Source organism: Cryptomeria japonica, chromosome 3 (genome assembly GCF_030272615.1).
Source record: "Cryptomeria japonica chromosome 3, Sugi_1.0, whole genome shotgun sequence".
NCBI classification, from domain to species: Eukaryota; Viridiplantae; Streptophyta; class Pinopsida; order Cupressales; family Cupressaceae; genus Cryptomeria; species Cryptomeria japonica.
Window position 1 is genome coordinate 268,556,367 of NC_081407.1, and position 23,887 is coordinate 268,580,253.

The 23,887-nt window shown below is 37.6% G+C and overlaps 1 protein-coding gene across 7 annotated transcripts in view; it reads left to right on the plus strand.

Moving 5' to 3' along the window:
• The window catches only part of LOC131053336 (protein SHORT HYPOCOTYL IN WHITE LIGHT 1), a 66,177-nt gene that overhangs the window by 33,108 nt on the left and 9,182 nt on the right, over positions 1 to 23,887 (plus strand). For 2 of the 7 annotated variants that reach the window (XM_057987928.2, XM_057987925.2), the window contains exon 4: positions 12,047 to 12,609. The exons of 1 other annotated variant lie outside the window; for it this stretch is intronic. In XM_057987928.2, coding sequence (XP_057843911.1) covers positions 12,047 to 12,211 — 165 coding nt within the window. In that variant the 3' untranslated portion in view covers positions 12,212 to 12,609. Of the gene's footprint in view, positions 1 to 8,307; positions 8,496 to 12,046; positions 12,610 to 23,887 lie in introns of those variants that run through there. 4 more of the 7 variants (XM_057987926.2, XM_057987929.2, XM_057987930.2 and 1 more) reach the window with 3 other exon arrangements.

A 23,887-nucleotide genomic window follows, 5' to 3' on the forward strand; every position in this document is an offset into this window, starting at 1 on the left:
ATCCCAACAAACAAATTAAATGGAGAAGAAAGGTCAGAAGGCCAACACAAAAACAAATTCCCAAGAGAACAAACAACATCCACCAATAGACAAGGGGGCTAAGCCAACTCGCTTTTCTTGTGAGGCTAGAGAACTATCTAGCTGAAGGCTTTTTTCCTTGACGCTGATTTCCTACTAGTCACAGGCACCCAGTCATCCATAGAATCCAAATTTGCACTAAGAGTCAAAGAGGCCAAATGAGAAATAGGGGGAATCCCATCCAGCATGGTATGAGGGGAGCCTACATTGGGTGGCAAAGGGGATGGCTGAATCTGCTGCATGTCTTGAGGAGAGAATACTGGACCAGGCACTCTCCAGAAGAGGAATCCTTGGGACAAACAATATCCCAGAACAAGGGGGAGATCAAGGAGGAGAGGCCTTATTCAAAACAGGTGCTGTAGAGGGCCGAGGGTACTGATCAGCCAGAACCAACAGATGGTGACACTTGGCCCCTTTCCACCAGGAGGTAGTGACATTGCCTTTATCTTTCTCTTGTGAGCAAATCTTGGCCAAATGCCCATGCATGGAACAAAAATGACATCTAAAGGCAAACCACTCATAATCCAGGGTTTACTTCCAAATAATTCCCCCACCTTTAACCAAAGTTGCCAAATTGGAATTGGGTATGGGCATGTGGGTTGGTTATGCTATGCTATTATCGCAATCTGTTTGGGGCTGAGTGCAATCTGGTTGTCTGTACAAAAAATATAAAAATCACGAATATATAAATATTTGCAGCCTACAAATAGGAGTTGAGTATGTAATACAACATATCATACATATGCTAACCAAAACAACCATAAGTACTACAAATACTGTAATACAACATATACTGATTCAATATCAATGTAAATAAGCAATAATTTAATAAATATTTTAAATAAAGATACATTTATTCACTTATTTAAATCAAACGAAATAAATAAAAAATAAAAGGAAAAGATAAATTTGGAAAAAAAGACAAAAGTGAAGAAATTTAAGCGAACATTACAAATGAGAAAATATAAAATATATTATATATTGTCGATTCTAATATTTGGCAAGTATCAGAAAAAGCAAACTAAGAGAGGTATATCAGTTTTTGGGTATGACAAAGATTAAACAGGAGATACTAAAATTTAAAGTGTATCCATTTTTATATATTTTGTTTTCTTTCGATGGTTCTCTGTTTACTGCAACTCATTTTCTGAATGCAGAAAATGCATCTTGTTTTCTGTTGGCTGTGACTCGTTAAACACACATTGAAACTGTTACCATCGTTTAGGGTTTCGGGCACATGTTTTATAGTTTAAAAGTCAGATGAAATGCGTCAACCTCAAATCACAGGCATGTGCATTGACTATTTCAAACGATTTCAACCTTTAAAAAATGTACCCTGCCCAATTCTGCAGGCATTTCGTACCCAAATCCAATTTTAAAATGAATTGTATCCAGGTATGCAGGTTTTTTCTGTTGATTTGGTAACATAGTTTTCTAGTGGACCAACTGAAATGTTCATCTCAACATGAACCCTTGTCTAAGTAGGAGGAGAGCAGGAAATTGTCTCAACTTCAAGTGTTATCAATACAAAAGTGCTTAAAGAGTTACCAATAGCAGTCAAAACTCTGGGTTTGCAAAAACTAAAGTGTAAGGTTGGGCAGACAAACCCTACTGGAGTGAGAAAAGATTTCATCAGGAGAGAAATCATGGTACCACAGCTTCAAGGATTTACCTCAAGATTGAGACTCCGTTTACAGGAGAAGCTGCCTATCCTACTTGTCCTTGCAAACCACTGTAAAAAAGCTCTGGTTGTAAAACTAAATCATCTCTGAAAAGTGGTTTCCACACCTTGCAAACCCAGGCATTAAAATCAGCCAAACTTGGCCAAAGGTTCTGAAACCTGCAGATTAAATGAAGCTCAGAATAGTGGTCCATCTCTTCAATCACCCCGGGGCCCAGCTCCAACATTGGAATGATATCAGATTTGAGCCAGTTAGGAGGGGGATTCCATCCTACAACCCTGCATTTCACCTTCTGAAGCAACTTCATCCTGTTGCAAGTTGTGCGCCCTTGGTCTCCTTGTGCTGTGCATCGCAACGCTCGGGTTTGTTATAATGTGCCCACTTTGAATAGAATTTAATATTAAATAATAATAATAAAATTAAAATGTTAAAAATAAAAATAAAAATATAAAAGAAGACATAAAATGAAAAGTTGTGACTCCCTCAAACATGAGATATAAAAGGGAGAAGAGAACCTCATTTGAGGGGGGATAATTTGGAAATCAGAAGTGCAGATCTGATTGTGAGAGGTTGTGCCCCTTTCAAAGGGCAGAAATAATGAAGAGTTGCACTCTTTCAAAGGGTGCTAATGGTGAAAGGGCGCGTCTCTTGCCAAAAGGCATACATGATGAAGAGTTGTGACCTCTCCATCACATTGAGAGATATAAAGGAAAGGAATCGAAAGCCTTCAGTGAGAGCACCATCGATCAGATCAGATCAGAACTGTTATTAAGTTATAGGCAGTAACATCCTTGTTCTTGGTGGTATGCCTGGGGATTATGGAAAAGAAAAGAAGAAGCATACACAGCAGAGGCTATCGAATCATAGGATAAATATAAATAACAACCTTCAGATAAAGGAGAAGCATCTTCAATAATCAGCGAACTGAAGGGATCAAGAACAATGGAACACCAAGACATAAATATACAACAGACTGCTACATTAGGCAAACTGTGAGAAATTAGAAATATAAAGGACCAGCCAGCATTACAACCATATCATCAGTTAATGCAGATCTGGTATGATCTTCCCTTTTCACGACTTTATAGCATAATAGAGTATAATTGCAGATCGAATGTCTATAAAGATTATATAATACCTTGTGGCCAATTACATTGGGTGTATCATTCTTGGTAATAAACAATGCAATAAGAATTTATTTATAATTACATAATTATGAATGATATACATAATTCTTATTATATTTGGCATAAGGAACAATCAATGATGGAAAATTATATATATTGAGCAAACTACCATGACAGTAATATAAGGAAGTACAAGGAGGGAGAACAGTGATGAGGTCCTCCTCTAGGTAGACCACCTCATGGTAGTTGACCGATGGTCCCGTGAGGCCAAGGGGGTGTAGACAGAGTCCACTGCTCTTGGACCTAGAGGGGAAGGACGTTTAGGACACCCTATTGTATCTTTCCGAACACTATCATGGTTGATTATTGAATTAAGGGAATTCTAACCACAAGAGAATGATAAGGATGGAAGTGATGAAGGGGAACGGTGATAGGATACCTCACTAGGTAGACCACCTCATGGTAGTTGACCGATGGTCCCATGAGGCCAAGCGGGCTCTGGCTTTCACCCTGCTCTTGGGCCTAGGGTAGAGGGTCTCTTGGACACCTTATTGTTCCTCCTTACTCCCACTTTTTAATGGTTGATTTTCGATAAGGAATTGGACAAAAACTATGGTTAAGTTAATGTTCCTAACCCTAAGTTTAGAGAATTTATGCTTAATTGTCTTTCTTAGAAGATTCATGTTGCAAATTATATACATTTCAATGGTTTCCTAACCTATTGCAAGATCTCAATCGGGAATGCTTCCTGTTCCATTTATTGTTTTACATGGAAATGGTGATTTAGGGCAAAAATTAAGGTTTTTCCTAAAAAGGGACATTACATTTGTGACATGGCTTAATCGCCTCCTATGGATTCTCTAAGTCTAGTGGTTGTATCGGGTATTAACAAGTCGATTTTTTGGTGCAACCACAACCGTACTTCTAACAAGTAGTCTCAAAGCCTGGGTCACAGATTCAAACCCCCTTGCTTGCGTGGGGGGGGGGGGATTGTTGCAAGGTGTGCGCCCTTGTGCAGTGCAGCGCTTGGGTTTGTGACATGGGTTAACCGCCTCCTGTGGATTCTATAAGTTTAGTGGTTGTATCAGGGATTAACTCGTCGATCTTTTGGTGCAATGACAACCGTACTTCTAACACATCCTTCAAAGGCACAGTCACGGGATGTAGAGATCCCAAAGGACTAGGGCCACACCCAGCAGCAAAAAACCCTAACCAAAGCAGCCAATCCATTTGTAACAGCACAACTAGAAGAGGGAGAGAGTGATTAGAACCTGCAACAACATTTGTAGTTAGACCTTAATGACTAGCAACAAACACATTGTTCCCAAGCTAAGCTGCTGAATCGTGGGATTTTTTGGGTAATTTTGGGTTCGAAACGTACTGGAATTGGGTTCTGAAATGAATCTCTTGTGGGTAGGTCAGGGGTTCATGTTTTTAGATGCCGAAATGTTCCCAAAATGTTTAGTGATTCTAGTTTGATCTTTTTGATATTGGAAACTGAATTTAAATTAGTATGTTATGTTTCAAAGTTTGAAATTTGTAGTGGTTTTGTTTAGCACGCATGCGCGTGCACACACACACACACTGATATATATATATATCTATCTATCTATCTATCTATATATCTATATATATATATATATATCTATATATATATACATATATATATATATATATATATATATATATATATATATATACGTACGTACTTATGTATGTGTTTTATTTTTGTATGAACGTACAAAAAATGTACCCAACCCCCCAAAAAATTTCTGACGTACTGGCATTTTGTACCCATGATCCTGTACCCATTCCCGTACCTGATTCAACAACTTAGTGAATCCCAAGCAAAGAAGAGAAATCCACAGTTGACATTGTGCAAACCTGCTTAAAACAAACTCAACTTGATGATCAACCAATGTGACGAAGCAAACTATCCTAATCACAAAAATGAAAATTGATTGATCCAATCATTATTCGAAGAGGGGGAAACACTTTTTGAAGGGAACATAAATCAATTCCCAAAGTTAGAACTACTAATAACCGAGCTTAAGAAGAATTCCCATTCTCACCATATGAAGAATAACAAGTTCTTCAATCTCCCAATCCAACACTACCAATCTTATCTTTGCTGAGAAAGGAAGATGTGATATACCTTCATTGCCTAATCTGTCTGCCATCTTATTTCATCCTCTACAGCAGTGAGAAAGAACTATATTTTAAAAAATGACCCCTAATTTATAAATGCCAGTACAATACTTTTGATCTTCTACCTCCATTTCATTCAATACAAAATTATGTATGTAGGATTTTTTAGATCCTATATCATAGGGAACAAAATCTATAAATATATGAGTTGTTTTAACAACTCATAATACAATCCCAACCAATTGCTTACAAACCTAAAATAGCTACGTGACTTATTATTATAACTCACTTTTATTCTAACATACTACATGCTATTATTCTAATTGACCACACTAATAACGTTAAGCTTTTTCTCAACAACTTAATATTTATTACACTTATGATACTAATTTTAACACCTATGTGAACACTAATCTCTAACACACCCCCTTAGTGTGAACATGGGGAGAAAGAACATCACACAAGTTGGAAATAGAATCGTATGCCTATGCATACTTTTAGGTCTGCATACTGCTATCTGGATCTTGCTGCACATGATCACCTACATACGAGAACTTATCCCGCTTTCACTTCCAGTAAACTCATCACCGGCTGACCATACTTCCAAGAAGTCCGTCAGTTAGAGGATCTTTGTAGTCAGCTGCTCTCCTATACAACTGTTTACAATATCGATGATGTCCACATTCTCCTTTTTTTTCAACTTGAACACTTTCAATTGTAGTATGCCAAATTCTTTTGGCTCATGATCTTGATTCAAAGGAAAGGTACCTCTCATCAACCTTTCATGGTTTTCACACAGGTTTACCACAAACCTAGACACGAACAGGAACACCCTCATCGATTCACCTCATATGGTTTTTTGGATCACTACTAACCTTTTCAAGATCCATGAACTGCATTACACTGGAGTGTTTGTTGACAACAATATTTTTTCTCCAAGAGGAAGTACTCACACAAAAATAGAAATTAAAGGAAATGCCACTAATAGCTAAAGTGACCTCATCATTAGTGGCTGATGAGAGGCGCTATTGTTCTCCTTCCTCCAGTTGATTTTTTACGTGCTAAGCAAATTTGGCTTTTGAGGCTAGCAAATTTGGCTGTTGAGGCTCATTTCACAGTTGTGAGGAAAGAATATATCCTCCCCCCCTTGATGTGAACTTCTTACAAGAAGTGTCGGGTACCACTGATCATGCACTCCAATTACAACTGAGATAGTTTTTATTTTTTGACACTTAGAATTTTTGACATACATTCTTTTGATGACACAACAATTAACGACTCATACATTGAAGAGAAAAAATAGACCCTATTCTAAGAATAATGATACAACTTGACTTTGAGTTGCATACAATACTTTCATACTAGTACACTAAAAACCAATACTTGAAAACACTTTAAAACTAAAGTAAATAATACATTTTCCCCATAGAACTTGATGCTCATTCTAAACCAAAAGTAAAAAATAAATCAATGATATGACAGAAAAACAAAACAGCATGGTTATGTTCGATACTTGTCTGGTCTGTGACAATACTCTAGGACCTCATGAGTGAGACTCCACAGACTCAGCTTCCTCTGCGCTTCTACAATTCCAAGCCTTGCACGACCTTACTAGAAATATTAGTCAGAATGGACTCCCAATGCAACCACTGTCCAACCTACAGATTTGGGCACTCAGATTCTACAGCTTTGCAACAAATGTTGTATATGAATATACCAATTTTCAGCATCATCTGAGTCTCCAGCAACAATATGACTCAAAATGGAGTCATTTCGCTGTCAGGAAAGCATTAGTTTGCTCAAGCAACCGGAATAATTCTCTCACACTCCAATGCAATGTCTTATGCCCGTGACACTTGTCCGCAGCAATTAAGATAATCATTGCCATAGAAGACCCTCACAGAATGGGTGATGTAATAAAGAATGACCAATAAAGAATGTCTCCAGAATTTCTTGAGTGAAACGAAACCCTATGATGTGTCCTTCTGCAATCATTTTCTAGTCTCCTCGAATCGGCTTGACTTAAACCACAAATTATCAAAACCTCAGTGTTGGTGAAGTGCCATCATCAGGAACCTTCCATTGGCACTCACATGCACATTATACTAGACCAGATCTTCAAATCGCTGCCTTCAGGCTATACGCTCTACATTCTCCTTCACCGCAAAACTATCACAAACACAGATACTTTAATGGCTTTGATACCATATAGGAAAATATGTAGAAAGTTAGAGAAGCCAAATAGTTTTATGCACTGAATAATAATGCTTCTACCTCCATTTCATTCAATACAAAGTTTGTATGTATATGATTTTTTAGATCCTATATTATAGAGAACAACATCTATAAATATATGAGTTGTTTTAACAACTCATAATACAATCCCAACCAATTGCTTACAAACCTAAAATAGCTACGTGAGTTATTATTATAACTCACTTTTATTCAAACATACTACACACTATTATTCTAATTGACCACACTAATAATATTAAGTTGTTTCTCAACAACTTAATATTTATTACACTTATGATACTAATTTTAACACCTATGTGAACACTAATCTCTAACACTTCCAATCCTTCAAAGCACTGTTAATGCAATTGTGCAACTGTTGATAACAATTTGAGAATCCCTCTCAACTTGAAGAGAACCACGTTGAATCAAAACTACCCACTTCATACCTTTGAGCACGGCAAGTGCTTCAATTTCATTGTTATACTTACATCTAACAAAGAAAGGATCAAGGGGAGATCTTGAGGCAACCCTTGCACCAACAAGGCTAGGATTGCCAAGCCATGCACCATCAAATTAATTTTGACAAAACCTTCCTTGGGTGGAACCCATTTAGCCTTGTTTCTCTTATCCGAACTGATGATCCTATTAATAGGGGATTGGATCTATAATTTTAAATTTATTTTATATATTTAATAATATATGTGTAAATTATAACATCCTTAAATTTACTATGATATATTTATATTTTAATATATTTAAAATATTTCATTAGTTTTTCTAATTATAGTAATTTACTATTTTTAAATTTAATATCTTTAAAATATCTACATTAAATTTTAATTTTTAAATATATTTAACCATAATATAATATAATTAAATTTACATTAACTATAGTTATAACATATTTATCTTTTAATATTTTCAGATTCAATATATTCTTAAATATTTAATTTAGATTTTTACTTATCTACTTATTTTGTAATTTGTAATTTAAAATTTAAATTATATTAATTAAAATTATTATTTTTGATCAGATGTGCATGGAAAAGGATATGGTATTGGACATGAATATGGTGCGTTTTGAAGATCCCCTAATATAGATATGACTAGATGCAACAATTATTAAATTTGGGCAAAATATTGAGCAAATCTTTATTGATCGTCAACAATAATACATACTAGAGATAATTGATTAAAAGAGAGAATTGACCGACCACCCAAAACTACGTATGCTATTGATAGTAATAATAAAGTTAATCATTATTGTTAATATTATTACAATGATGTAATATTTTATTTTTATTTATTCTAACAATTACTCCCTCATTACATTATTTTCTTAAAGAGTACAAGTCAAGAAGTTTGGATATTTATCCAACTCAATTGCTGCAAGTAATTGGTAAACATATCAAGATGTTGCTCCCGAGTTAAACAATGGTGGAGTTGACTATTCTGTTGTTGCACATGCTCATGGATGTGGTGGCATTGAAGCTCAATATGTTTAGCACGCTCATGAAAAAACGTTTGATGAATGGGCTTCAATGCTCTGAATTGTCACAAAATAGAATTATATGTTCTTTCTCAGGCACATCCATTCTTGTCAAGGTGTGACATAACCACATCGCTTTGCAAATAGCTCCACTAGCAGCATGATATTCTACTTTTATTGAAGAGCAAGCAACAATTGTTTCAAATTTTACTACCCTGTGGATCATGAAAAGGAAATGAAGTAGACCTTCTATCATCTAAAGAAAAATGTTCATTTAACTTAAATTCCATGCCATACTCTGTTGTACCCCAAATGTACCTCAAAACTTGCTTTGCTGCTTTCCAGTGTAAAACCTTGAGTTCTTGTATTAACCTTGAAAGATAACTGATATTTGGCTTAGTGTAGGTCAAATAAATGGCATTCACAATTAGTTAAGAGTTGCATTCACCTAAGGTGATGGATCATGTTTGGAAAGTTGCTTAATGGTCCATAGTGAGGTAATAAATTTATTTTTCTTACAATTTTAACTTTAATATCTAATTGTCATCTGATAAAATTTAACATTCAATTGTACCCATAATTTTTAAAGCTTTTGTTTTTAAAGTTTTAACATGTAATTAGTTTTTCGAATGTTGTTTCAAAGTATATTTGCTCTATCATTTCACCTGTTATGGGTATAATTAGGCATGCCAATGCAAACTCTACTAGCCTTGGAGAGGTATGAGACATTTTGAAAAAATGCTTCATCAAATGAAGCAAGCAATCTACAGTAGGGAGCTTGAATTACATTTCTCTGACGAGCTTCTCAGGCCTATTGTTACAGAGGTGGAAAATAATGAACACCTCACTTTATATGGCTGCCTATGTTCTTAACCCTAAGTTTTATGCACCTAGACTTGGCAGACTTTCTCTTGATGATGATGATGATGATGTAAAGGAGGGATTTATGAAGGTCCTTTAGAAGATGTACAACGTTGAGAATGCATGCAGACTTGACGAGCAATGGATTCAATTTGTTATCTTTGGGATCCAATACACATCAAACTAGAGGCTAGGGTTATTTGTTCAAAAAGACCCTATTAGATGGTGGACATATCATAGTAAGATACAATGGAGTTGAAGCAGATTACAATTCACCTACTCTCACAAGTTGCTAGTTCTTCCATTGTAGAAAGAAATTGGTCCACCTACCATTTTATCTACTCGATCAAGAGGTGTAGTCTCTAAACAAATGAAAATACTAGTTGCTATTCATAGTGCCTTGAAACTTTGGAATTGAATTAATTGATAAACTCTAGCCACATGTTGGGATTCCATTGAATGACTCTCAACTTGATGATACGACGCATCTCAGAGTTAAGAGGGCCTTTTGGTAGCCTAGATGAGCCTTTATTTTGAAATCGAACAATGAAATCAGAAATTTCTATTTTTATTGCTGCTATATTTGAAACAATGAACATGTTACAGTCAATATTGGAGGAAATCAGAATTATTTTTTTGATCTTTGATGTTATAGATAGATATCTCTTAACTAAATTGTGATGCCATGTATACCTAGACTTGTAAAAACTTGAATTCATCTATCTATCTATCTATCTATCTATCTATCTATCCTCAACCATCTGCCAAAAATGGCCTCTTGGATTGCTGTCCCCATTAAATGCCCCCTTGGATTAGTCTCCCAAATGCATCCAACTGTTCCTTGCCATCCCCACACCTAAGACTTAGTGAAAAATAGAAAGCAACAAATTGTTATCTGGAAGGTTGGGAATTGTTGTTTATATGTAATATTATATTATATTTATATATTGCCATCTCACCACTGCCCCAAAACTGCTCCCTGAACTGCTGTCCCCCCAAATGCCTCCCCCATACTGCTGTGTCCAATATGCATACCACCATCCCTTGCTGTCCTTGTTTGTGAAACATTGTGGAATGTAGAAAGAAACAAATTGTTGTCTGGAAGGTTGGAAGATCTTGCTTATATTCCCATTAATTTACAATTGTGTGAACAAAGCAACAAAAAACTTTACATCTTGTTCACATCCCCAACACATTTCAAAGAAACTGAAGCAGACGATCCAACTGTTGGTGATGAATTTGGTGATGCTTTTGATGATGTTGATATTGAGTCAACTCAACCACATGATTTTGATGAATTGGATCTTTTTTGACGCTTGAGAGTCTTGACTTGTGATTGTCTCTTGTGAGAGTCTTGAATTGTGATCGTCTCTTGTGGACAAAAATCGTGATTTCATATACTTTCTATGTTTTAACTTTGATCAGCTTATAGTTAAGATTTTTAAGTTTGGACATTTTATGTAGTATCCACATCTATTTAGTAATAATTTACTATTCTGACATAGTTGTGAATTTATTTCTTACGTTGAAAATATAATGATACAAAAATGCAGACTTATATGCTTCAATCATAATCATGACTTGTTTTGGTTGACAAATTTAATCTGAATTTTTTCTTGCCAAACTTGAATGTGAACACAAACCTTGTGACATAGGTAGGATGTCTATGTTGTTTTGTTTATTTCAGCTTGTGTTTGTATAACATATACTTTTTTAAGTCATCACTTTCCATGGGCAACATGCCAGCTTCCATGAGAAGGATAGGGTAATGTGAATCGCTTTCAATGTCAAATTTATGGACAATGAATTGTTCTTGGATTTGTTCAATTTTGTTCTTAGTTTTCTGAAAAATGCTTCCACCCCATACTTCACAACAGTGAGGATCATAGTGTTATAACACCAGATAATAGTGCTTTCTTTTTATTCCAATGCCAAAGTTAAGCATCTCTACAGTGGTTTTCCAGAGCATAACAGACCTTTGAACCTGTGATAATTCTTTTTTCAATGCTAAGGTCTCAGTGTAGTTTTATGTCTTATGATTAAGATCAATACTGAGGTATTAATAATTTTGAACTCTCTCAAGAGTATGATTGTTGAACGAAATACGTAAATTTTACTTTTTGGATTTAATGATTATAATTTTGGTTTTATATTTACATGTGTGTATATGTGATAAATTTTGGTGATTTAGGCGTGCAGCTTTTGTGAATTATTTCAATTGGTTTCTTGTGAAATGATTGGGAGAATGCAGTTATGCCTTTTCTGTATTTCTTTACAGTCTAACTAGAGGCAGTCTTAATTTAACATGTTTGTGAATGATATAACACATATATTTAGATTTTTCTGGCATGAACATTCAATTATAGAAAAATGTTTTAATAAAAAAATTGCCGTTCATTTTGATGTTCATTCATTTGATATAGAAAATTTCCCAGGTGGTGTGCACGCTTGGAAGTGTGGTGTTTGTTTCAATTTTACTTCTGCGGGGAATTTGGTCTGCAGCAACGTACATCAAAATAAATGGAAATAGAAGTTTACGTGGTCCAGATGATGATAATTCATGGAGTGGGGCACAACCTGTAACTTAATTATTACAGGATGCTTTCCAGCCTTGCATGAAAAGCATCTCTCTTTCTCTTGATTTTTGAATACCAACAGGTATAACAAATTTATTGGTTTGCTGCTTCTGAGCAACGGAAGAATTGCAAACAGGTAGAGAGCAACTGGCATATCTTAATACAATTTTAGATGGCATGATTGCTATTGTTCCATCTATTTTGTCAAAGGAAAGAATGGGAAAAGTAAACAGAGACGAAGGAACATTAATAATGGAAAGAAGATAGCAGATGATACCTCTGCTTCACAACCCCCTATTTATGGGGAAGTATCGGCAGGGTGTACCACTGTTTGTAATAATGAATGCTCGATTTTCATTTCTTACTTTCCCAGAAGGCATCTGAAATAAAGAAATATTTAAGGCTGGCAATTTGTTGATTGGGCACAGTTTACTGTTAGGGAGAATAATACAAGTATATGCTTCACAATTTCTACTTCGTAACACAAGCAGGTTTTTTAATTACTGTTGAGTACAAACATACTAACGTAAGTAATCATTTGTCATGTTTGTACTCACTAGTGATTATGGCATTCTGAAAGGCCTGCTAATTTATGGAATTCACATGCATGTGGCAAGAACTGTGGCTTGTATAACATCTTTTTAGCTCTTCATTAGGTCTTGATCTTGTTTCTTTTTCTACTTAAGAGATTTCTTGACACATTATCCACATACGCGCAGGTGAAAAAAATAACTTTGGAAGTATTATCATGATGAATAAATATGCATGTATTTGCAATCCTAGCTATCACAGCTATGGTATCCAACAAGATGGAACTCAAGTCTACTTGTGTTTTTTAAATAAAGCGTGCTAAACTTTACACAGATTTGGCTTTATAAGGCACTGTTCCACATTTTTGCATGTTAATGTGGATAGATATGGTCACTGCTGTTAGGATTATTGCACCTTACATGTTTGGAGATGTTTATCCATGTATGCCTGATGAATGCTACATTTTTTTTTAACTATTTTGATTCGTGTATTGTGCAGAGTTGTAGGACACCTTGCAGCTTTATTCGACTTATTAAGAATTAAACTACCCAATATGCTCTTGTATGATACCTTGCTATAACGAAGACGTAGATATTAATGTTTTGTAGCTTCGGTCAGATTATGCTAACTGATGAAATCAAATACTTAATTGGCCTATCGGCCTTAAGCATTTGACATCTATCCTCCACAAGACATAATCGGATTATTTGCTTTATGTGCTTATTAAGATTACTTGCTTTATGTGCTTATTAAGATTACTTGCTTTAATTGTTAATCTATGAAACATGATTATGAATTAATCATATGTATGTATTTAATAATGTATATCTATATATTGTTAAATACATACACATAATTAAATTGATTATTGTAATCACATAAATCTATCCATTTTAATTAAATAAATATTTCGTATTTATTTGATTAAAAATCCACTAGCCACCAATTAATTAAATTAATATTTAATTAATTCATCCCCAAACATTCTTCTATTAATTAAATAAATTACTCAATTTATTTTAATTAATTCATTAAAATCCAATTACAATCAATTAATTAAATAAAATCTATTTATTTAATTAAATCCCCCTATTCCTCTTTTAAATAAATTAAATAAAACATTTATTTAAATCATTATCCCCCCCCACTTGCATTTTCTTACAAATGCAACTTGCATATTTATTGAAATAAATGAATTTTTATTTTAATAAAATCCTATTTTCCCTCAACCACCAAATCCACTTGCAAAAATCTAATCCCCTTCTAGATTCTTCTAACCCCTTCCTAATTAGCCTAATCCATCCCCTAAATATTGTCACATTCCTAAGCAAAATGGAGTCACTTCTCAAAGCCTCAAAGTCTTTGATAACCATTAAAGGCTTCAAGTCTTCAACCACTAAATGACTCAAAGTCTTTGATAACCATTGAAGGCTTCCAACTTTCAACCACTTAATTCCCAAAGTCTCCAATAACCATTAATGGTTAATTCAACCCTTCCACATGGTTAAAACATTTGTTTTGACTCAACCTCTACTCAACTCAAGGGTCTCATCAAACATTTAATGCTTTGACCATGATTATCTCTTAATCATTTGCACAAAGGTTTATCCTTGCATTAACTCCTAATCCAGTGGGTAATCCTAATTTAGGCTTGACCCTTACCTTCTAGATAACCATGAGGTCTCCTCAGACATTTAATGTCTCCAACCTCTTCTCTCAACCCAATCTTATGTTGACACTTGTCACCATTTCATTGGTGCAAATTGTGCACATGGATCCCCAACTTTCAAGCTTGACCCTTGATTAAACCTTTCAATCCTGGCTATCCATTGCTCCATTTTTCCTATAAATAGAGCCCATTCCTTCATAATCCAGATCCTGAAAACTTGTATGCATTTAGGCTATAGACATTTTTAGAGAGCATTTAGCATAAGCAATCTAACATCTTATCTTTTTGGTTGAAATACATCATTTTAGCATTAGTATTAGCTTTTTATTTCACATTTAGAGCTATACTACAATCTCAATCCTCCATAAGCATCCATAGTGCTGAGAGCTACACTATTTTGGAACTTGGAGAGGAGAGGAACAAGGGAGAAGGAACTAGGAGTATGTTAGGAGGTATTTGGAGATGCCTCATCATGTTTGCTTTTATAGTTAAATATGCTTGCATGCTTTTAGTCTCTCTTTTGGTATGCCTTTTTAGATTAGTTTTCGATTGACTAACACTAATGTTTTGTGTGTTTTGTGTTATTTGATCTTAGACTAACCTTGTGCCATTTAGGAGGGCATCATTTGGTGAACCCGACGTGAATCCAAGCACCTAAAAAATAATTTTTTTTAACCCAACTAACATGTTTGAATGTTGAACTTGACACACAGGTCGCGCTTTGGCGCTTTTGTCGCGTTTTAGCGCTATTGCTTTTTTGTCTTTTAACGCTTTTGTTTTTACAATAGCGCTATTGTCAAAGAATTAGCGCTTTTGTCAGTATTTTGGCGCTTTTGTTCATTAATTAGCGCTTTTGTATTTATATTAGCCATTTGACCTTAGGGATAAAAAGTGTTTGAAGTGTGTTCGTTTTACAGACCTAGTGCAAATTGAGCCGACTTCAGGCTTTGGAAATACACCTTAAAATAAATCTAAAGGAAGGGTCAAAAACAAGTCCAAGGATTGGGTTGATCTAGACCCATACTCATTTGTGCCTTTGAGGCTACAATTTTGTGTTTGTGTGCTTGCTTTGTTTTCTTGTCAAAGAAAAATCAGAAAATCAATCCCAAAAACAAAGTATTTATCCAACATTTGTCAACACAACCAAAAATACCAAAAACAAAGTGCAAACAACACAGAGTCACAACTTTTATGACCATTCTTCACATCTTGCGAAAGAAGAAGTGTCATCAGAATATCAACTTGAAAAGGAGACCATTGAGCTCAAAGGCTTTAATCAAAAGGAGGAAATTCTTCTATATCAATCGACAAATCTTTGTCTCCCATAGAGTCTTTCTACATCGCATGCGTCTATACCTTCAAGGTAAAACAAACGAGTTTGATTCAGAATCATTGAACAACAGAGCTTTTATGCAATATAGAGCTCTGAGTTATCACAAAAATCAAGGAGGAAAGATTAATCCCAATTTCTTCCCAAACATCTGTATCACCTACAACACAGCTCGAGAAGTGCCACCAACGCCTGAAAGGGAAGAAGAAGAGTTTGTCCCATTTGTGACACAAAGTTTTTATTGAAAGTTGAAAAACAAAAACATCCAGTATCTTATTCATACATCATCACTTCATCATCAATCCATCCCAAAACTCTCAAAACATTAAGAGGTTCTTGTCCCAAGATTCCTTTTTAGATATTGCTTGAAATCAAACACATCACATCACTTTTTAGATTGTTTCTACATCTAGGATAAGCTCATCCTAAGAGACACATCTACGCAGGTTAAAACTAGTTCATGAGTGAATCCTCTCATTACTAGGTAGTTAAATCTGTAACACATCTCAGATTTCTCTACACCTTATCACATCCAATCTTATCAAACAAGCAAGCAATTCAAAGAAGGAATTTTGGTTACATCTACCTTAGAGTGCTAGAGATCTACATACAACACAATTCACCAACCATCAATCTTTCATTTCATCACCAACTCATCATCATCTTCAATCAACTTCAAACAAAAACTTGTAAACAAAATGGCTCAAACTCGATCACGATCAAGGCAACGAGAAATAGAAATTGAGGAAGAAGAGGACAACCTCAATGAATTTCAAGAAGCACTTGGAGGAAATGTGAATGACGAAAACCCAAGTACTCCCACTCCTTCAACAATCGAAAGGGTTCAACATAACCCTCATTTTAAGAGATTATTTGATGAAATACTAAGGAGCAATGCGGATGCTCACTTCTTAAAACTCGCTCAAGAAGGAGCCAAACTCCCCTCAGACTTTGATCTTGCCCAATTAAGACAAGCATCAGAAAGACAAAGTCGCCATGAGGAGGAAAGGCGTAGAGATCCCATCAGATATAACATCCCTCGAGGTAACCCACCACCTCCTCCAAATGAAATGGAGATGTTCCGACAACAAGTCGAGAATCTCGCCCAACAACTTCATAGTGGTGTTAAGACCAATCAATTTTCACTTAACGACATCTGTCCCTATCCGTTTGATAGGAATCTTTATATGCCACCCTTTCCACGCGGGTTCGAAACACCAAAATTCGAAAAATATAGAGGAAAGGGAGATCCCCGTGATCATGTCCGAGAATTTCATTCTGCTTGCCTTGAAGTGGCATATGAAGACACATATCTAATGCGCCTTTTTCCCCAAAGCTTGGGAGGAACAACTACATCATGGTTTTCCTGACTATCAGGTGGCATTAGAACATTTGAGGAACTCATCCAGAAGTTCCTATCTCATTACTCTTATAACATTGAACGCGACATCACCATGGCTGATCTATGTAACACCAAACAAAAACCAGGTGAATTATTCTCAGTATTCCTGCAACGATGGCGCCAAATGTCTAGCAGACGTTCTCTTCAGTTACCTGAACGAGAACTAGTGGAAATTTTCATTTCCAACTTAAACGAAGAAATGGAATTTCACTTGGATGTCAAAGACACAGACTCTTTTAACGATATGATCACTAAAGGTATAAAATGTGAAAGGGCACTCATCAAGAAAGGACTCATCAAAATCTTTAATGAACCAAAAGATGGTCCTCGCCTGCGCTTCAATAGTGATAAACCGAACTTCTGGAACAAGAATAAGAATATCGTCAACGATGGGGTTGTAGATGCTCGAACTATCCAAAATGCACAACTTGTGGTTCGGTTTGTAGGACAAAATCCTCCACCTCAGAATAACACAAATGTTCCTTCCAATCAAGGTCGCATCACGTCTCATGATGAGCCAAGACCTCGTCCACAAAAACAAAAACGCGCATATACTCCCTTAGGGGAACCCATTGAAACAGTGTTGCGACAACTCCTCTCTCAAAATTTGGTCACTCTACCTAAGCTATCAAACTATGAGCCTCAGGTCAAACCGGCATGGTGGAGAGATACTGAACATTGTGAATTCCATCAAGGAAAAGGACACAAGACAAGTAATTGTCACCGATTGAAAGATCTCATTCAGGATCTTATTGATCGAGGAGAAATTGAAATTGAAGGACATGACCCAAAAAAAACCAATAATGATCATCTGATGTTCAAAATTCCACTTCCATCACAAGATCAAAGGGATCCTTCCACTTCCAGACGAGGCACTGATACCACTGATTATACGCAGGCTGCGTATAACTACACTGTAAATCACCTGTATGATGCTAGTGAACAAATTGCAACTATCACCTTCAAAAATCCCACCTCAAATTGCAATGTTGTTACACGTCGTGGCAAGGTCACCATAAAGGCAGCTCCACAAGGCACCACCTCCATCCCAAAGCAGTACAATCTTGTGGAACAATTAGACAAAACCCCTGCACTTATATCCATTTTGGAGCTTTTGCGTCTGTCACCCTCTCATAAAACTATCTTGGATCAAGCACTCCAAGAAGCGTCAGTCCCCGCAAATCTAAATACGGACCAATTTCAAGCCATGGTTGGAAATCTAAAGTCATCACCTTGTCTCACTTTTTCCGAAAGTGACAACTCTTCTTTCCAACAACCTCATAATGCTTTGCTACACATTGAAGGCTTTATCAACCAACACAGGATCAAGCGAGTCTTGATAGATAATGGAGCAGGCCTAAACATCTGTACACTACAGTTGGTCACAGCATTGGGATATGCAATAGAATCAGTGGATCCTCGCAAGAAGATCACCATCAAGGCCTATGATGATGCAGAGCGTTCATCCAAAGGAGCTGTGGTACTACCAATCCGAGTGGGCCCTGTGGTAAAGCACATCATTTGTCAGGTTCTGGACCTTCCGCTGCCATATAATCTATTATTAGGGAGACCTTGGATACATGCCATGCAAGCCGTTCCATCTACCTACCATCAATGTATCAAGTTCCCACATAATGGTGCAGAGATCACAATCCTGGGCGATGCAAATCCCTTTGCATTTTGCCATAATATCAGCCATCAACCAGAGATTACTGTTCCTAATAATAGGGAAGCCATTTCCTCCACATCATATGTAAATCCCGCCTCTCTTGCCAGTTCAAACACTCCTATACCCAAGCAAGAAAAGCTTAAAATGAAAGTCGCAGAGGAAGGTCCTGGAGAATACAACTTGAGTCAGCTCTTTTGTGTGGGACAAATGCCCACTTCTAGAACACATGGTAAACCACAGCAGTTACTCCAGCAACCACTAATCACGCCTGCATGTGCCTTAACGCCTTTCATCCTTGGAAAGAGTCAAGAGGAAGAGACACAAGATGAGGACCTAGCGGACTGGATCTATAAAGATCCCATCACCACTGATAAACCGCGAGTTACACTTCCTACAGAACAGTATGGCAAAGGCCTCCTCATTATGCAAAGAATGGGATATGATGGTCAGAGTGCTTTGGGATACTGCAAACAAGGACGACATGAACCTTTGCTACCAGAATTCAAGCCCAAAGGTAATACAGGCCTAGGCTTTGAAAAAAAGATCCTTCCTAAACTCAAATTCAAAGGAAAACCCAGCAAACCATTTTGCCCACCTACTGCAAAGAGGACACCTTTCATAATCAAAGCACCATCAAGCACTATCCCCACTGCCCCATCGAGGCTCACAACCCCACCGCAACCGTCGTCAATATCATTCATCCCACCAAACGAACCAGTAATCCCATCAGCAACACCATTTGTAGCAACAACTGTATGGAAACCTACAGCAACATCTATGGCACCAGCCATTCCAACAGAAGCCACTAAATCAACACTGCCGATACTTCCAGTGACAAATCCTTTAATCCCCATCACGGTTCCTGCAGCACCGATCACCACAAAGGTACATAAACCAATCACGCCTGCAGTATTCAACTCCAGCGACATCCCAGTATGGTATAACAATCGGATGCTGGAAAGTGATTCAGAGACCGACTCACATGAGTGGGAATTTGATTCTGCACAGCTTAACACTTCAGATGAGGAAGACACATCACCACCTCCGCCACACAAAGACATTCCTGTTTACGGAGAAGCACAGATAAAGACCACTTGGGTACCTGAGCTGGAAACATCTTTCACAGACCCTACGTCTCATCCTACGCCTGATTCTGACAGGGAAAGTACCATCAACGACCTTCACCATAACATCTTAACCCTCACTGATACCTCTAACGAACTTAACCTAGTCGATGAAGTAATGCCCATTATCCACCCTGAACTCATCGAATGGAACCAACCAAATCCCCCATGTCTTGACCTCTTCCAAAACGATGAGGCTATCATTGACTTTTTGGAATTAAGGGATAATCTACCAAGCGGGGATCACAAAGCTGGATTCGCCATTCAACTTAATAGCGCAGCATACTTCGGGGCGGATGCCAAACCCTTCAGCTGCAAAAATATAACATTAAAACATGGATCTTCCAGTGAAAACCACACTGTGGCACTGTTTGATCCGACAACAGTAAAAAGAAAGAGCGTATCCAACGGTGAAAACCTCTCTGAGGTGCCTGAGGATGAAGGGTTTGACATTCTCCCTGCTAGTACACAACAGGAACGATCAACGATTCTTATCGAGGAAACCAAAGAATACAATGTGGGGACTCCTGAAAACCCTCATATCATACATCTGGCATCTCTTCTCACTCCAGAGGAACAACCTCAATTCATAGAGTTCTTCCAGCAGTGTCAGATCAACTTTGCATGGTCATATGCAGACATGCCTGGGCTTGATCCTGATTTAGTCATGCATCACCTCACCATAGCAGAAGGAGCCAAACCTGTCAAGCAGAAGCTTCGTAAGATGCATCCTCAGATTGCAGTGCTAGTCAAAATAGAACTCAAGAAACTCCTAGATGTTGGTTTCATTAGGCCAATTGATTATGCAGAATGGATCTCCAACATTGTGCCTGTCGGCAAACCAAAAGGGGGCATCCGCATTTGTACTGACTTCAGAGATCTGAATAAGGCATGTCCTAAGGATGACTTTCCCCTACCAAATATCGACATCATAGTGGATCTAACAGCAGGACATGCGATGCTTTCACTCATGGATGGCTTTTCAGGATACAATCAAATAAAAATCGCACCAGAGGACCAACATAAGACAGCCTTCACATGTCCATGGGGCACATACTGCTGGAATGTAATGCCTTTTGGTCTAAAGAATGCAAGAGCGACCTATCAAAGAGCAATGACCACCATCTTCCATGACATGATGCATACTATGATGGAAGATTATGTGGATGACTTACTAGCAAAATCACTCACTAGAGATGGGCATCTCCACATCTTAGATCAAATCTTTGATAGACTGGAACAATACCATGTTCGACTCAACCCAAAGAAATGTGTCTTCGGAGTGACCTCCGGGAAGCTTCTAGGATACATTGTCTCAAGCAAAGGCATTGAGGTCGATCCAGCAAAGGTTAAAGCAATCATGGACATGCCACCTCCAAGGAATATCAGTCAGCTAAGAACACTACAAGGACGGCTTCAATCCATCCGCAGATTCATTGCACAATTGGCTGATAAGTGTCACCCATTCACACACCTGTTACACAAGAACATCCGCTTTCAGTGGGATGACAAATGCCAACAAGCATTTCAGGTGCTTAAAGACTATCTCATTAATCCACCATTGCTGATGCCACCAGATCCAAGTAGACCGTTGTTACTTTATATCTCAGCAACAAGTACAGCATTGGGTGTATTATTGGCACAACATAATGCAGAAGGCAAAGAGTGTGCTGTATACTACATCTCTCGCACACTGGTTGGCTATGAACTCAATTACACACCTATTGAGCGAGCTTGCCTAGCAGTGATCTTAGCAGCCACTAAATTGCGGCACTATCTGTTGACACACAAGGTACAACTCATCGCAAAGATTGATCCACTCAAGTACTTACTTAGCAAAGCAGCATTGACAGGTCGCTTGGCCAAATGGGTAATGATTCTAAGTGAATTTGACATCGAGTATGTGGACCGTAAAGCTATCAAAGGTCAGGTTATTGCAGATCAGTTGGCCGATGCACCACTCATAGGCAATCATCCCCTCATTTCCAATTTTCCAGATGAAGAGATATTCATGATCACAGAAGTACAACCATGGAAACTATATTTTGATGGTTCATACACTAGGCACAGCTCAGGGGCAGGCATTTTGTTTATCACACCTCAAGGTGACAGCATCCCGAAGTCTTACAGGCTCACATTTCCATGCACAAACAACATAGCAGAGTATGAGGCCTTGATCACAGGACTCAGGTTAGTCGTACAATGGAAATTACAAGAACTACAAGTATATGGCGATTCCCAACTAGTCATTCGACAAGCAACAGATGAATATCAGATCAAAGATGATAAACTCATGCCATATAAGCAAATGGTGGACACTCTAAAGACATCATTTACTACTATCACTTTTGAGCAGATACCAAGAGATCAGAATCGAGCTGCTGACGCCATGGCTACCATCGCATCTCTACTAGATCTTCCACAGAATTCAACACGCTACGAGTTCTTGGTAGAACAGCTTTGGATCCCCGCTTATGATATCCCCGAATCCGAAATGATATGTCGCCTTGTTGGTTTCGAATCCCCATGGTACGGTGAGTTCTACACCTATCTCCGCGATCATACCCTTCCTCCCAACCAATCAAATAACCAACGAAAAACCTTCATTCGCCAAACTGCTCGATATACCATTATTGCCGAAACCCTATACCGACGTAGTCTTGATGGTACTCTCCTTCGATGTCTGGAACAGGATGAGGTAACAAAGGTTTTGGAAGAGGTACATGAAGGAATTTGCGGGACTCACTCAAGTGGTCCATCACTAGCCAAGAAGATCATGCGAGCTGGATACTATTGGCCATCTATGGAAAAGGATTCCTACTACTTTGTCAGGAAATGCAAGAAATGTCAAGTTCACGGTGACCTGATACATGCACCAGCACAGGAACTGCAACCAATCACAACACCATGGCCTTTTTGTCAATGGGGCCTTGACCTTGTGGGTAAGATTCATCCATCTTCATCCAATGGCCATAAATTCATTATTACCGCTACCGAATATTTCACAAAGTGGATCGAAGCTGTTCCACTTACCCAAGTCACCGGCAAGCAGATCGCCTCATTCATCCTCAACTACATCATCTGCCGGTATGGTGTACCCATGTCCATCATCACAGATAACGGTCTTCCTTTCAAAAATCAGGATGTCCGTGAGCTTTGTGAGAAATTTCATATCCAACATCGCTTTTCCACCCCCTATTACCCACAAGGCAATGGTCAGGCTGAAGCATCCAATAAAAACATATTGAGAATCCTAAAGAAGACAGTCAATGATGCCGGTCGTGATTGGCATGTTCAATTGAATCCAGCATTATGGGCATATCGAACTAGCATTCGAACCCCTACAAGTGCAACTCCTTATTCATTGGTCTATGGTGCAGAAGCTATCTTACCTATTGAGGTTGAGATACCATCATTACGAGTTTCCTTGCATAATCTCATCGATGATGAAGCATACAAAGTCTCACGTCTTCAGGACTTAGAGTTACTTGATGAGAAGCGACAAGCTGCATACAATCACCTCAAAGCCTATCAGCAGCGCATGAGTAGAAGCTACAATCACCGAGTTAGATCTCATACATTTGAGGTAGGTGATCTTGTTCTTCGAGAGAATCCTCGCAACCAACCAAACAGAGAACATCAAGGCAAGTTTGAATCAAACTGGCTAGGCCAATATGTTGTCACTGCTGTGTTCGGGTCCGGGGCATATCAGTTGGCTACATCAGATGGAGAACCACTCGCAGATCCAATCAATAGCATGCACCTCAAACGGTTTTATACCTAAGGTGTACAGAGCATCAGGCTCCCTTACATATCAGAAAAATACCAAAAACATTCAGAAAATGTCCTGAAGAAAATACAAAAACATTCAAAAAAGTAAAGAAAAATCATGCATCCAAACGGTGAACAAACACTCCGGTGGCACCTTGGGTAAGTACGATGGTGAAAACCTGGCAAATAGGC